General features: G+C 36.1%; 1 protein-coding gene across 1 annotated transcript in view; it reads right to left on the bottom strand.

Moving 5' to 3' along the window:
* Nucleotides 1-17,500, bottom strand: part of LOC115411287 (nebulin) — a 218,846-nt gene that overhangs the window by 62,117 nt on the left and 139,229 nt on the right. The window contains exons 48-57 of the mRNA XM_030123363.1: nt 16,341-16,451; nt 16,139-16,249; nt 6,526-6,636; nt 5,387-5,497; nt 3,900-4,010; nt 3,670-3,780; nt 2,492-2,602; nt 2,128-2,238; nt 1,228-1,335; nt 533-643 (exon numbers count right to left, since the gene is read on the bottom strand). Of these exons, the coding sequence (XP_029979223.1) occupies nt 533-643; nt 1,228-1,335; nt 2,128-2,238; nt 2,492-2,602; nt 3,670-3,780; nt 3,900-4,010; nt 5,387-5,497; nt 6,526-6,636; nt 16,139-16,249; nt 16,341-16,451 (1,107 nt within the window). The remainder of the gene's footprint in view (nt 1-532; nt 644-1,227; nt 1,336-2,127; nt 2,239-2,491; nt 2,603-3,669; nt 3,781-3,899; nt 4,011-5,386; nt 5,498-6,525; nt 6,637-16,138; nt 16,250-16,340; nt 16,452-17,500) is intronic.

The following is a 17,500-nucleotide window of genomic DNA, read 5'->3' as shown; positions in this document are numbered from 1 at the left end:
CCACCTGACTGTACATGTGGGTCCTCTCTTTGGCCTGTTGTGTGTGTGTGTGTGTGTGTGTGTGTGTGTGAACCCACCTGACTGTACATGTGGGTCCTCTCTTTGGCCTGTTGTGTGTGTGTGTGTGTACCCACCTGGCTATACATGTGGGTCCTCTCTTTGGCCTGTTGTGTGTGTGTGTACCCACCTGGCTATACATGTGGGTCCTCTCTTTGGCCTGTTGTGTGTGTGTGTGTGTGTGTACCCACCTGGCTGTACATGTGGGTCCTCTCTTTGGCCTGTTGTGTGTGTGTGTGTGTGTGTGTGTGTGTGTGTGTGTGTGTGAACCCACCTGGCTGTACATGTGGGTCCTCTCTTTGGCTTGTTGTGTGTGTGTGTGTGTGTGTGTGTGTGTGTGAACCCACCTGGCTGTACATGTGGGTCCTCTCTTTGGCCTGTTGTGTGTGTGTGTGTGTGTGTGTGAACCCACCTGGCTGTACATGTGGGTCCTCTCTTTGGCTTGTTGTGTGTGTGTGTGTGTGTGTGAACCCACCTGGCTGTACATGTGGGTCCTCTCTTTGGCCTGTTGTGTGTCCATGGTGTCGGCCAGGACAGAGTACAGGCTGACGCTCATCTCCTTCTTCCCGTCCTCTTTATACGCCACCTTGTGATCAAACCAACGGGTGAGAAGAAATCTGTTAGAACAGAAAAGTCTTTACATGTTTTAGGTGTAATGTCATTCATTGTTTATTCTAATGTGCAATGTTTGTTGGTTTGTTGTTAATTTTTTTTTTTATTGCTAATTAAAATTATTATTAAAATTATTATTACTTACTACTAATTGTACTTGTTGTAATGATTACTATTACTTTATTACTTTTATTATCATCACTATTTTTTTATTAGTACTTACATTACTTAGTACTTTCGTATATATAATTAAAACTAGTATTATTATGATTATTTTATTACTTTCATTATTTTTTTATTATTATTATTTGAATTAAATGAATGAATGAATGATTACCACTTTTACTATTTATTACTAGTAGTATTTCTAATGTGTAATTGCCTTGTTTCACTATTGTTTTTATAGCTATTGTTGTTATTATTACTTTCTTTTCCTTCTATCTACTGTCATCTAAAAATACAGTTGATTTTTTTTGTGTCATTAATGCTGATCTTAAATGTGAGAATTGTGTGATTTTGTTGCGAGGAATAACTGAGGTGAGTCGTGTGCAAGCGTACGTCGCTGAGCATCTGCGTCTGCTGCCGAGCAAACTGGGTCTGGATGGTTTCTGGCATCAGGTGGAACAAAGTGGACGAGTCTGTCTTCACACTCTGCTTGTACTTCAGCTGAAACAGACGCAGCAGCAACAACACATCAAAACCCACATCCACAGTCCTGCAGAAATATTCGACATGGTTTAGGAAAAGTGCTAATGAAGTACGAACAAGAGGAAAAACTCAAGTTTCAGGGAAAAAACAGCTTCTATAAACCAAATTGGTCGTATTTATGTGACTTCCCTTAACATGTCTTGAACCCTTTTGTTCAGGCAATACGACATTTATGGCATTAATTTAATCAGGTTATATACCAGTAAAAAAAAATTCAATAAAAATATGCAAAATGATTTAGAAAAAAAATTAATAAGTAAAAATCAGCAGAAAAAAAAGAACAAAACGAACAAAATAATCAAGAAATTTAATCAAAATGAGCAATACAGTCAACATAATAAATTAAAAAAAGCACGTATTTGAAGAAATATGAACAAAATTATAAACAAATCAAACAAAAACATCAACAAATTGGACAAAACAATCAACAAAATGAACAAAAATGGAAAAAAAGAAACAAAATGAATAAAAAAATCAACAAAATGAACAAAATACTCAAATAAATGAACAAAAATGAAAAAAAAAAAAAGAAACAAAATCAATAAAATAATCAACAAAATGAACAAAATAATCAGGTCTGATTCCCCACATGTCAGACGTTTGGAACTGTTCTGTTTCTTGTCATGGGGTCAAAGGTCACGGTAAACTGTGACACCTCAGATCATATTGGGCTGAATGTGAACCTGAAGCAGACACTGACTGGAGGACCCTGTGGTTCACCGGGGGGGGTGGGGGTTCATCTGTGCGTACCTGACTCTGCAGCTCTGATGCCTCCTTAGCGTGTTGGGTCTCCAGAGTCTCAGGTAGAGTCGAGTACAACGACTCTGACCCTGCTTTCTTTCCCGCTTCTTTGTATTTCATCTGAAACGAGATGCAAAAAAAAACCCCACTTTGTCACAGAACATGAGTCTGCTGGACTCCAACGGTGAAGAAAAATAAGGTTTTGTTTAAAAACCATTAAAGTAGAAACACTACATATAGACCCTTTCAGTGTTCCAGTCAAAGTCACACTGTCACTCGTCCAGACCAAATTCAGTTCATGACCCAGTCCCACAGGAGCTTCACTGTCCAGGTCATGCTGGTCCTTTCCAGTCCTTCATAAATGTGGACTCACCTCGCTCTGCAGCTCTGACACCGATTTGACGAACTGAGTCTCCGACGTTTGAGGAAGCTGCGAGTAGAAGCTCTGAGACAGACTCCGCCTCCCGTCCTCTTTGTACTTGTTCTGGAGGAGACGGAGAAGAAACAGGAGTTTGTTTTGATGCAGAAGGAAACTGAACTGTCTTTACTGTTTTATAAATGCATAACTGTATATTATATAGTTGAACCACTGGGCTAAAGCTTCGATCATGTACTAATGCAGATGTTTCCCATTAATGGTGTAATGAAGATGATAGGACAAGAACCGAACCAGACCCTGAACCAGCAACCTCTAAACTAAACCCACAATAACTGACCCAGATCATGAACCAGCAATCTGGAAACCTAAAACGATGAGAACCAAACCAGACCCTGAACCAGCAACCTCTAAACCCAAACCACAAGAACCAAACCATACCCTGAACCAGCAACCTCTGAACCTAAAACCATGAGAACCGAACCTGACCCTGAGCCAGGAGCTTTTAAACTAAACCCACAACAACTGACCCAGATCTTGAACCAGCAATCTGAAAACCAGGAGAACCAAATCAGATCCTGAACCAGCAACCTGTAAACCTAAAACCACGAGAACCGAACCAGAACGATCAACCTGTAAACCTAAAACCACAAGAACCGAACCAGACCCTGAACCAGCAACCTCTAAACTAAACCCACAATAACTGACCCAGATCATGAACCAGCAATCTGGAAACTTAAAATCATGAGAATCAAACCAGACCCTGAACCAGCAACCTCTAAACCCAAAACCACAAGAACCAAACCAGACTCTGAATCATCAACCTCTAAACCTAAAACCACAAGAACCAAACCATACCCTGAACCAGCAACCTCTAAACCTAAAACCATGAGAACCGAACCTGACCCTAAGCCAGGACCTTTTAAACTAAACCCACAATAACTGACCCAGATCTTGAACCAGCAATCTGAAAACCAGGAGAACCAAATCAGATCCTGAACCAGCAACCTCTAAACCTAAAACCATGAGAACCAAACCAGAACGATCAACCTGTAAACCTAAAACCACAAGAACCGAACCAGACCCTGAACCAGCAGCTTCTGAAACCTTGACAACAAACATCCCAGATCAGGTGCCATGTTGACGTTCTTCCTCAGTTTGAAGGTTTTACTTACGTCGCTCTGCATGTCCGTCATCTCTCTGGCGAAGCTGGTTTCCATGGTGTCGGCCATGGTGGTGTACAGAGAACTGGACATCTCCTTCTTCCCGTCCTCCTTGTACTTAATCTATGGAAAAAGCATTAGATCCAGTCAAGAACTTCAGCTAATTCGATATGGAACCCAGCCGCTGTCGACACAGATCTTCAGAAATGAGTCGATTAAAAACCTACAAACCACGGCGTTACCTCACTCAGCAGCTCGGCGGCCTCTTTGGCGTGTTGCGTATCCATGGTATGAGGGAGGAGTGAGTACAGACACGTATTGGCCTCCTTCTTACCGGACTCCTTGTACTTGTTCTGCAATTGGACCACATGAGTTTTAACCACAACACCACCAAAAATCTCTGATGCCCTCTGAAAATGATAAACAGATGTGCTGATATTTGTCCAAATTCAGAGACAAAAACAGAAGAAAGACAAAATAAAATGAAAACAATGGGAAAAAAACAAGATATCAAAGACAACAAGATAAAAATGTGAAGGAAAAAAGAAGATGAAAACAATGCAAAAGACAAATTGATATGAAAATTAGGAGGGAAAAAACGTAAAAGATGAAAATGACAAAAAAATGGAACAAAACAAAATGAGATTAAACTGATGTAAAAAAGACGCAATGAAACAAAAGTTATGTAAAAGATGAAATGAGACAAATGTGAAAGAAAATGACAAGAAAATTTGGAAAGAAGACAAAATGAGACAAAAGAACGAGAAAAAAACAAGACAAAATTATACACAAACAAAATAAGAAGAAAATGATGTAAAAGACAAAATCAGACAAAAATTAGAGGGAAAAAAATTAACAATAATGTAAAAGATGCAATAAGACAAAAACAACATAAAAAATGGAACAAGATGAAATAAGATGTCAAAGACAAAAACAAGATAAAAAATGTAAATAAAAACATGAAAATAATGTCATGGACAAAATGAAACAAACAAAACAAAATGAGACAAAAACAACCAACAACAAAATAACAAATGGAACGAGATGAAATAAGATGAAAACAACGTCAAAGACAAAAATGAGATTTAATTAAAAAAAAAAAAAAGATAAAAATTACATAAAAGGACAGAATGAGACGAAAACATCCAATTAATTAATATCAGTATTAATATACAGTATTAATGCTCAGGCGCACCTGCAGAATGAAATTGTGAGGAACACAGGAAGCACACGGATGGGTGTGTGTGGGTGTGTGTGTGTGCTGGGGGGGCAGCATGATTGTCGGAGCAGAAGTGAAAGTGAAACTGACACACTTTACTATTCCTCGAACTGCCCTCTAACCATCCGTGTCAGTGCGGAGTGGGGGGGATAGAGGCCCGTAATTGTGTGTGCGTGCATGTGTATGTGTGTGTGTGTGTGTGTGTGTGTGTGTGTGGGGGGGTTACAGTCTGTGATTTTCGAGTGGGGGGGTAGCGGTCTGTGATATGGTGGGGGGGTAGTGTCACTGTCGGTGCGGAAGTGAAAGTGAAACTGACAGGCTTTACTATTCCTCTGACTCTCCGCGCAGCACAGAAACACACGAGCAGAGAGCGACAGAATCTCCGCGCAGCAAAAAAGTTCATACATCGGCTACATATTGGCCGATGCTGATTAATCGGTGATACGCTATAATCTGCCGCCGATTAATCAGATTAATTGGCAGTTATTTTTAAAGTGTCCTGTTCGGTACCTGGCTCTGCAGCTCCGACAGATGTTTGACCAGCTGAGTCTCCGTCGTCTCCGGCAGCTGATGGTACAAACTGTTCTGGATCTTCTGCTTCAGACCCGATTTATACGTCACCTGTAGGACGATGACGAAACACCAGCATGAAAACTGCAGCGTCTAATCTCCAGTCCAACATTCAGAGGCAAAACCCTAATCTGGACCTGGATCGGTCACCATGGAAACAAATCTCTGAGGCAGTTTGTTTTAACTTGGGGATGAAAATGTCCGACGATGACGAATAAAAACACAGAAAACTCTTATGTCGACGAAAATGAAGTCAAAGACAAAAAACAAGATAAATTTGTAAAAATCGACCGGAAAAAAAGAAGAAAAAGATCTAAAAGATAAAATGAGATGAAAATTTTGAAATAGATGAAAGCAATGAAAAAGATAAGACATGAAAAGTAGAAGAAAAAAGAAAAATGCGAAGAAAACAACGAGAAAAAAATGGAATGGGATCAAAGAACAAAATTACATCAAAGAAAAAATGAGCTAAAATATCAAGAAAAAATAACAAAAATTACATAAATTACAAAATTTAAAAAAAAAACAAAACATAAAAATAAGGGGGAAAAAGACAAAATTTAACAAAAATTATGTAAGAGTCAAAAATTACATAAAGACAAACAGGACTAAACAATGTGACAGACAAAATTACAAAAAATTCGGGGAAAAAAAAAAGAAGTGAACAGCACAAGAAAGTGAATGAGATGCACTTGAAAACCCTTGTCCTTCAGTTTTTGCACATATGGACAGACAGACGGACAAACGACAAACTGAAGACAACCCCCTGCTGCAAAGGCCGGGGGTAAAAACAAGATTTAAAAAAATGTGTAAAGTGAAAAAAAAGATAAAAACATTTTGTTCTGTCAACAAAAAAACAAGACGAACAAGACAAAATGAGATGAAAACAGGATCGAATCTAACTTTTACTAAATAAGAATTCAGAGTCAACGTTGATATTAAACAAACAGGTGAAAACATTGAGTACACTAACTGAGTATTTGTACTTCCCTCTGTGTACATGTACACTAAACCTACTATAAACCTTCCTTCTGTCACTAAATCCTTGGCACAGATCCATCTGTAAAGTGTTGCAGTACCTCACTCTGCAGCCTGGAGGCGTCCTTGGCGTGTTGGGTGTCCAGCGTCTCTGGCAGCAGCGAATACAGGTTCACACTCATCTCCTTCTTCCCGTCCTCTTTATACTTGACCTGCACCAACACAAACTCTGGGTTTTAATCTGAAACTGCATCAGACACAAGCAAACTGACGCTTCCAAACCCACGAAGAAGAAAACACCAGACGATACAAACATGACCCAAAATTGGTTGGAAATCGAACTCAGCAAAAACAAATTTTCAACATTTTTAACTCCAGTTTTTTCCTTCATATTTGACCATTGTCTTAATTATTTTCTTTATATTTGCAAATTTTGTTGATTACTTTGTTAATTTTTATAAGTTTTTTCCTTCATATTTGACCATTTTCTTAAATATCTTCTTTATATTTGCTAATTTTGGTGATTTTTTGGTCAGATTTTTTCCATCTGCTCTCATATTTGACCATTTTCTTTACTATTTTCTCTATATTGTCTAATTTTTAAAAAATATTTTGTCAATTTAAAAAAAAAAAAAAATCCTTCATATTTGACCATTTTCTTTACTATTTTCTTTGTATTTGCTTATTTTGTTGAATATTTTTTCAGTTTTTTCCATCTTTCCTCATATTTGTCCATTTTCTTGACTATTTTCTTTATATTTCAGTTCTCAACTAACCTACCTGGTTAAATATTGGTTAGATAAATAAATATTTGCCAATTTTGTTAATTATTTTGTCAGTTTTTTATCAATTTTTCCTCATATTTGTCAGGTTTCTTGACTATTTTCTTCAATTTGTTCCTTTTGTTGATTATTTAGTAAATTTTTTCTTTCAGATTTGACCATTTTCTTTGACTATTTTCTTTGTTTTTGCTTATTTTATTCATTATTTTGTCAATTTTTTTTCCATCTTTCCTCATATGTGTCCATTTTCTTGACTATTTTCTTTATATTTCAGTTCTCAACTAACCTACCTGATAAAATATTGATTAGAATAATAAATATTTCACAGTTTTGTTGATTATTTTGTTGATTTTTATCAATTTTTCCTCATATTTGTCCATTTTCTTGACTATTTTCGTTAAACATGTTCATTTTGTTGGTTATTTTGTACATTTTTTCCTTCAGATTGACCATTTTCATGACTATTTTCTTTATATTTGCTCAATTTGTTGATTCTTTTGTCATTTTTATATATTTTTTCTATCATATTTGTCTATTTTCTTTGTATTTTGCATGAAAGGGTTAAAAGTAAGGCGAGGTTAACAGTATCTCAGTTCTCTGTCTGATGTCAGATGTTCTGTACATCCATTATGTTTCACTGCATTATCACTGATGAATACATGAATAAAAAATAACCAACGAAGTCCAAAGCCGGACTGATCTTGGTTGTGGTTATGGTCAGCGTTACCTCACTGAGGACCTCGGAGACGTCCTTGGCGTGGCTCATCTCCATGGTTTCGGGCAGATGCTGGAACAGACTGGACGACAGGCCTTTCTTCATGTCCGCCTTGTACTTGAGCTGCAGCGACAGACCAAAGCAGAGGTGCAAATTATGGAAGAGTCAAAAATTATGCGAAGACAAAAACAATGAGAAAGACAAAATTACAAAGAAGGTGGGAAAAGAAAACAAAAAAATAAGAAGTAAACAACGCAAAAAAACCAATGAGATGCACTTGAAAACCCTCAGCCTTCAGTCCAGGCCAAAGTTTTTGCGCATACAGACGGATGGGCGATGTGCCGGACCCCCCCCCCCCCCGCAGTCGTACCTGGCTCTGCAGCTCTGATGCCTCTTTGGCGTGTAGCGTGTCCAGAGTCTCCGGCAGAGTGGAATACAGAGACCTGGACATGTCCTTCACACCCTGCTTGTATTTCATCTAAAATGACCCAAAATCAGTTGGAAATCAAACTTAGCGTCAACAACAACAACACAGGAAATACATTGGTTTTGTACGTTTGCGTCTTGATGATCATTCTGTCCATTTGTTCTTTCATTTTTGTTCATTTTGTTGAGAATTTTCTTCATATTTGTCACTTTTTTCCTTCGTTTTTGTAAGTTTTTTTTTTTCTATTTTCATTATATTTGTTAGTTTAATTGATTATTTAGCTAATTTTGTCCAATTCTCTTCATGATTTTTGATCATTTTGTCCATTATTTTATTCATTTTTATCCATTTTTTCCTTCATTTTTGTTCATTTTATCAATTACTTTGTTCATTTTGTTGGCTATTTTGTTCATTTTTGTCGGCTATTTTTTTTTTTAGATTAATTCCCTTTGTTAAGAATTTTGTTCAGATTTGTCCATTTTTTCCCCCTCATTTTTGTCAAATTTTTTTTAGCTATTTTCATTATATTTATTATTTCATTGATTATTAGTTAATTTTGTCGATTATTTTATTCATGTTTGTCCATTTTTTCCCTTCATTTTGTGTATTTCATCAGTTACTTTTTATAGTTTTTGACTGTTTTATTTTTGTCCCTTTTTTCCTTCATTTTTGTTCATTTTGTTGTCTAGTTTCTGTATATTTCTTCATTTCGTTGATTACTTCATTCATTTTGTTCTTCATATTTCTTTATTATTATTGAATTGAGAATATTGATTGATAATTTGTGTCCATTTTGTGAACTATTTTTTTTTTATATATTTATTCATTTTGTTGATTATTTTGTTCATTCTGTCAATTACTTTGTTCATTTTGTTGACTAGTTTATTTTTGTCCCTTTTTCCTTTCATATTTGTGTGTTTTGTTAACTATTTTCTGTATGTTTCTACATTTTGTTGATTATTTTGTTCATTTCGTCCATTTTGCTCTTCCTATTTGTTAATTTTGTTGAGAATTTTGTTCTTTATTGTCCATTTTTTAAATTATTTATTTATTTTGTAGATAATTTTGTTCATTTTTAAAATTATTATTTTTTGATTACTTTGTTCATTTTGTTGATTATTTCATTCATTTATGATAATTTTGTTGATATTTTTTTTCATTTTGTTGATTCCCTCATTGAAAACCATACACTTGGCTTTAAATGGTACTGATTTCAGATGTTAACGTTTCACCTCACTCTGCAGCTCAGACACAGTTTTAACGAACTGAGTTTCGGCGGTCTCTGGTAGTTGACTGTAGACGCTCTGGGAGAGAGTCTTCATCCCACTCTCCTTGTACTTATTCTGTAAGACACAACAAAAATAATAAATACTACATCAGAGATTTCCAACCACCATAAGGCTTACAAGCACCCACCGCCTGAACCAAGTCATCAACATGGACAGCAGCAAGTGACTTTTTTCTACCAGGGAGAACGTCTTTACATTTCTGTCGGTTCACTTTAATCACTTAAAAAAGGGAAAGACAAAAAACTGTGATTTTCAGGGGAGGATGTCAAGATGGATGGATGGATGGATGGATAATGGTTTTAAAGATGGATGGATGGATGGATGGATGGATGGATGGATGTAAAAATGGATGGATGGATGGATGGATGGATGGATGGATGGATGGATGGATGGATGGATGGATGGATGGACAGGTGAATGAATGGCTGTAAAAACGGATGGATGGATGGATGGATAGATGGATGGATGGATGGATGGATGGATGGATGGATGGATGGATGGATGGATGGATGGATGGATGGACAGGTGAATGAATGGCTGTAAAAACGGATGGATGGATGGATGGATGCATGGATGGATGGATGGATGGATGGATGGATGGATGGATAATGGTTCTAAAGATGGATGGATAGATGGATGCATGGATGAATGGGTGGATGGATGGATGGATGGATAATGGTTCTGATGATGGATGGATAGATGGATGGATGCATGGATGAATGGCTGTAAAGATGAATGGATGATGGATGGATGGATAATGGTTCTAAAGATGGATGGATAGATGGATGCATGGATGGATAGATGAATGTCTGTAAAGATGGACGGATGGATGGTGTTTTCTGACGTTACCTCGCTCTGCATGTCTGTCATCTCTCTGGCGAAGCTGGTTTCCATGGTGTCGGCCATGGCGGCGTACAGAGAAGTGGACATCTTCTTCCCGTCCTCCTTATACTTCACCTGGAGGAGGGAGGACAGAAAACAGAACCCCCTGAAGGCGTGGTCACGGTGGGCTGGACGCTGAGGTCAAGGCGTCAACGTACCTCGCTGAGCAGCTCCGAGGCCTCTTTGGCGTGTTGAGTCTCCAGAGTCTGAGGCAGCTGAGAGTAAAGACACGAAGTCACCTCCTTCCTCCCCAACTCCTTATACTTCGCCTGCAGACAAACCAAACGCTGGTTTTCACAATGGTAATTTTCCAGGAGCATTAACTTGTGTCCAAAATGATCATAAATGAGCAAAATAATCAACAATATGAACAAAATAGTCAAGAAACTGAACAAAACTGAAGGAAATACAGACAAAACTGAACAAACATAAAGAAGATAGTCAACAAAATGAATAAATATGAAGGAAAAAATGGACGAAGTGAACAAAGTAATTGACAAAATGAATAAATATGAAGGAAAAAATGGATGAAATTAACAAATAGGGAAAAAAATGACAAAATTCTGAACAAAGAACTAAGAAAATAGTCCACAAAACTGACAAGAGACAGAAAAAAGGACTGGGACTAAAAACATTATAAACACCTGTTAACAGTCCATATCCATTAGCATGAACTTGTGTCCAAAAGGATCATAAATATCAACAAAATGAACAAAAGTGAAGGAAAAATGGACCAAAAAAAACAAAATAATTGACAAAAGGAACAAATATAAAGAAGATAGTCAACAAAATGAATAAATATGAAGGAAAAAAATTGACAAAAATAAAAATAATTGACAAAATGAACAAATATAAAGAAGATAGTCAAGAAAATTTTAAAAATGATAGAAAAAATGGATGAAATGAACAAATATGAAGGAAAAATGGACAAACTGAACAAAGTAATCGAAAAATGAACAAATATAAGGAAGATAGTCAACAAAATTTATGAATATGGTAGAAATAAAATGGAAAAAATGAACACGTAATCAAATAAATGAACAAAATACAAAGAAGATAGTCATGAAGGAAAAAAGGGACAAAATGAACAAACTAATTGAAGGAATTAGCAAATATAAGAAGATAATCAACAAAATTAATAAATATAGAAAAAATGGATGAAATGAACAAAGTAATCAAAAAAATAAACAAATATAAAGAAGATAGTAAAAAAAAAAATGTATGACTATGATAGAAAGAATGGACAAAATGAACAAATATGAGGGAAAAAATGGACGAAATGAGCAAAATTACGGAAAAAATTGACAAAAATGAACAAAATTCTGAACAAATGAACAAATTTGAAGGAAAACACGGACAAAATGAACAAAGCAATCGACAAAATGCCCCAAATATAAAAAAAGATAGTCAACAAAATGTTTGAATATGATAGAAAAATGGAAGAATGAACAAAATAATTGACAAAATTAACAAATATAAAGAAGATAGTCAACAAATTAATAAATATGATAGAAAAAATGGACAAAATGAACAAAGTAATCGACAAAATGCAGAAATATATATAAAAAAACAATAGTCTTATACCAGAAGGATGGCCAAAGAGAGACAAATATTTATTTAATATCCTGCTAATAGCAGCCAAAAAAGCCATCACAAGAAAATGGCTTTCATCGGAAAGCCCAACGCTGAGCATGTGGATGGACATTACAGTGGACATATATAAGATGGAGAGACTTACTGCAGAGGTGAACTATAAGAAGGACTTGTTTGTTACGCGGTGGAAGAAATGGATGGAATACATCATGCCACGCAGACCGGACTTTGATACTTTTATTTTTGAATAGAAGATTAGATATAGTAAACGTAATAACTGCAATTCACTCCCTACTTGTTTATGTTCTTTTTGTTTGTTTCATTGTTAAAAAATGGGACATTCAGATTAACATAATGTTGATGACATTTAAAATGAATATATTTGTCAACATTGTTATAGAATGTCAATAAAAAGTGAATTAAAAAAAAAAAAACAATAGTCCATGAATTGGACAATGGACACAAAAACCGGACTGGGACTGAAAACATAATAACACCTGTTAATAGTCCATATCCATTAGCATGAACTCATGAAGTTTTTTAAAGAAACTGCAAAACTAAACAAGACAGAAATTATGTAAAAAAACAAAAACTGAATAAGACGAAAACATAAAAAGGGACGTAAAGGACAAAACTAGACACAAAACCCAGAATTATTTTTTCTTTCTGGCTCATTTTTTGCTCTTGAAGTGACAGTTGAAGAAACCAGACGATTTTCTGTGGCTTTAAAAGATTTCTAAGAAACACAGAAAGAGTAAAGTGTCCTGTTCGGTACCTGCTCTGTAACTCCGACAGATGTTTGACCAGCTGAGTTTCCGTCGTCTCTGGCAGCTGATGGTACAAACTGTTCTGGATCTTCTGCTTCAGACCCGATTTATACGTCACCTGTAGGACGACGACAAAACACCAGCATGAAAACTGTAGTCCAACATCAAGAAGCGAAACAAAAATCTGGACCTGGACCGGTCGCCGTAGGAACAAATCTCGAAAGCAGCTTATTTTAACGTAAGGATGAAAATGTCTGACCACGATGAATAAAAACACAGAAAACTCAGAAAAATGGTGGAAAAAAACATAGAGAAGGAGATGAAAATGATGTAAAAAACATACAAAAGACAAAAAAAAAAAAAAAACAAGATAAAACAATGTGACAAGAAAAAGCTAAAGACAAAAGGAGATGAACATTGTGTCTAGAAAGTGTCAAGTCTTTATTGTTTAATTATGCAAAGACAAAACAAGATGAAAACAATTTGGAAGAAAAAAAAAGACAGAAAAATTGTGAGAAAAACAAAAAAAAGGAGGAGAAAACAATGGGGGGAAAAATGCAACAAAATGAAACAGGACAAATGTGATGTCAAAGACAAAACAAGATTTAAAAAATGACAAAAAAAGAGAAGAAAATGACCTAAAAGACAGTGAGATGATGTAAAAGACAAAATGGAGTGAAGGTTAAGAGAAAAAAAGACAAAATTTGACAAAAATGAAAAACAAAAAGAAGAAAATTACATAAAAGAAAAAAATGACAAAATTCTGAAAAGATGAAAACGAAGTAAAAGACAAAATGACACGAAAGTTAGCGGGGAAAAAAAAGGACAACATTTGACAAAAATGATGCAAGAGTCAAAAATTATGCAAAGACAAAACAAGACGAAAACAATGTGAAAGAAAAAAATTACACAAAAAGTAGGAGAAAAAGAAAAAACGAGAAGAAAGCAATGGAGAAAATACGGAACAAAATGAAACAGGACGAATTCGATGTCAAAGACAAAAACAAGATCAAAAAAATGACGAAAAAAAGAAGAAAATGACCTAAAAGACACAATGAGATGATGTACAAGACAAATGGAATGAATGTTAAGAGAAAAAAAGGTAAAATTTGACAAAAATGATATAAAAGTCAAAAAACAGAAGAAAATGATCTAAAAGAAAAAAAATTAGACAAAAATTCTGAAAAAGATGAAAACAAAGTAAAAGACAAAATGATATGAAAGTTAGCAGGAAAAAAATTCAACATCTGACAAAATGAAGCAAGAGTCAAAATTATGCAAAGACAAAACAAGACGAAAACAATGTGACAGACAAAATTACAAAAAAATTTGGAAAAAAATAAGAAGTAAACAACAGAAAAAACAGAACGATATGAAACCAGACGAAAACGACGACAAAGACAAAAACAAGATAAAAATGTGTGACGTGATAAAAAGATGAAAACAGAACAAGACATTTTCATCAGACAAAATGAGACAAAATAATGTCAAGAAAGTGTCCGGTCTTTAACTTTTACTGAATAAGAATTTTGGATTCAATGCTGATATTAAACCAACAGGTTAAAACCATTGAGTACACTAACTGAGTATTTGTACTTCCCTCTGTGTACATGTACACTAAACCTACTATAAACCTTCCTTTCTGTCACTAAATCCTTGGCACAGATCCATCTGTAAAGTGTTGCAGTACCTCACTCTGCAGCCTGGAGGCGTCCTTGGCGTGTTGGGTGTCCAGCGTCTCTGGCAGCAGCGAATACAGGTTCACACTCATCTCCTTCTTCCGTCCTCTTTATACTTGACCTGCACCAACACAAACTCTGGGTTTTAATCTGAAACTGCATCAGACACAAGCAAACTGACGCTTCCAAACCCACGAAGAAGAAAACACCAGACGATACAAACATGACCCAAAATCGATCGAACTCAGCAAAAACAAATTTTCAATTCCAGTTTTTTCCTTCATATTTGACCATTTTCTTCAGTATTTTCTTTATATTTGTTAATTTTGTTGATTATTTTGTTAATTTATATAATTTTTTTCCGTCATATTTTACCATTTTCTTTACTATTTTCTTTGTATTTGCCAATTTTGGTGATTTTTTTTTGTCAGTTTTTATTCATCTGCTGTCATAGTTGACCTTTTTTTTTTTTTTTTTTTTTTTTTTTTTACAATTTTCCTTATATTGTCTAATTTTTTTAAATTATTTTGTCACTTTAAAAAATTCCTTCATATTTGACCATTTTCTTGACTATTTTGTTGATATTTGCAAATTTTGTTGATTACTTTGTTAATTTTTATAAGTTTCTTCCTTCCCATTGGACCATTTTCTGTACTTTTTTCTTTATATTTGCTAATTTTGTTGATTATTTTGTTACTTTTATACATTTTTTTCCTTCATATTTGACCTTTTTTTTTTTTTTTTTACTATTTTCTTCATATTTGCTAATTTTGTTGATTATTTTGTTCATTTTTATAAGTTTTACCCTTCGTATTTTACCATTTTCTTTACTATTTTCTTTATATTTGTTAATTTTGTTGATTATTTTGTTCCTTTTTATAAGTTTTTTCCTTCATATTTGACTATTTTCTTTACTATTTTCTTTGTATTTGCTAATTTTGTTGATTACTGTTAATTTTTATAAATTTTTCCTTCATATTTCATTATTTTCTTTACTGTTTTCTTATATTGGTTAACTCTTGATTATTTTGTTCATTTTTATAAGTTTTTTCCCTTCGTATTTTACCATTTTCTTTACTATTTTCTTTATATTTGTTAATTTTGTTGATTATTTTGTTCATTTTTATAAGTTTTTTCCTTCGTATTTGACCATTTTCTTGAATATCTTCTTTATATTTATATATTTGTTTATTTTTCTTTACATATGTAGAAGTTATATACATGATGTACAATGCTGATATGATAATGCTGACTGAAAAAATAATAAAAAGATAATTACAAAAAAAAACATAATCAATAAAGATAAATAACAATCCATTAAACTAAAGTAAAAGAGCAGAGTGCAGACAGAACCCTTCCAGTTGTTCTGTGCCTGGTTGAACAGAACCGTTTCCAGCCTGGACTTAAACATGGTCAGAGTCGAGGCCTGTCTGACGTCATCAGGACAAGACTGTTCCAGAGTTTAGCTCTGAACTGAAACGCAGCTTCACCTGTTTGGTCCTGACTCTGAGCACCAGCAGAAGGCCTGTCCCTACTAACACTAAGAGAAAAACACAACATGTGATGCACATGCTTCGTACCTCGCTGTAGAGTTCGGACGCTGCCTTGGCGTGGGCCGTCTCTATCGTCTCCGGTAGAACCGAGTACAAACTGGACGCCACGCCCTTCTTCCCCGCCTCCTTGTACCGCATCTGGAAAAACAGAAAAACCGTCGCGTTGTGGACTCCTGCTGCTGTTTTTCAGTTGTTTCGACTCTTTTAGCTGTGCGTTGTCCGTCCTCACCTCACTCTGCAGCTCGCCCACCGCTTTAGCGAAGTGAGTCTGGGACGTTTCCGGGAGCTGAGAGTAGAAACTCTGCGACAGGCTTTTCCTGCCGCCCTCTTTGTATTTACTCTGACAGACGACAAACAGCAGGTCAGCAGCTGAGACTGAAGCATCAGCACAAACATCACATCTGAGGGACACCAGGCTGAGATACAGCAAATGTGTGAGGCAGTGGTTCTGAACGGGTCTGGGTTCAGGACCCACCACCACCCCTCAAAGACAAGACAAGAGCCAAATTAAGGACAGTTAAACTTCTCAAATGTACTGAATAAAAACATGGTGTTTTGAACCTGAGATAATATCACAGTTAGGGATGGGAATCGAGAACTGGTTCTTTTTGAAAACCGGATCCCAGTAGCTCGATTCCTTGGAATTCTGCGATTCTTGCCATTCTGCTCATCGATTCCGCCTTCATTGCGCATGTGCGATGACGTCACGCGTACGCTGCATTGTTTTGGTCAGATCATAGCCAACATGGTGCTGAGGCAGAAACGGTCCAAAAAGACGACACCAGGTCGACTTGTAACACTGTCAAAGCTTCCATGTCCTCAAAAGGGTGGAAGCCCTTCAATATGCTCAAACGTTTGTCCACAGCATGGGATTCATTTACAGCAGGGGTGAGCAGTCCTGGTCCTCGAGGGCCGGTATCCTGCATGTTTTAGATGTTTCCCTCTTCCGACACACCAGGTTCACATGATCAGCCTATCACCCAGCTCTGCAGAAGCCTGATAATGACCTTCAGGTGTGCTGGAAGAGGGAAAAATCTAAAACATGCAGGATACCGGCCCTCGAGGACCAGGAAGGCCCGCCCTGATTTACAGGAATGTCACGTATTTGATGCACTATTTAGTGACGCTTGTGAATGTAGTGGCAGAGTGAACACTGGGCCCAGTTCTGGTTCCGGTGCGGGCAACAAACGTCGTACCCCCTCAAATACAAGTTTCCGAAGGTAGGGGAAAGGACATGAGGTGCACAACAACAGGAGACGGGCAGAGCCGAGTCGAACTGGTTCCACTTAATGGACATGCGGCAAAAGAGGAATTAGTAAAGTGTCTTTAGTTTCACTTTCACTGCACACACACACACCCCCCAACCGGGCCTGGCGTCATCTGTTGTTA

The sequence above is a fragment of the Sphaeramia orbicularis genome, chromosome 20 (genome assembly GCF_902148855.1).
Source record: "Sphaeramia orbicularis chromosome 20, fSphaOr1.1, whole genome shotgun sequence".
Lineage (NCBI taxonomy): Eukaryota > Metazoa > Chordata > Actinopteri > Kurtiformes > Apogonidae > Sphaeramia > Sphaeramia orbicularis.
This window is presented reverse-complemented; position numbering and strand designations above follow the sequence as displayed.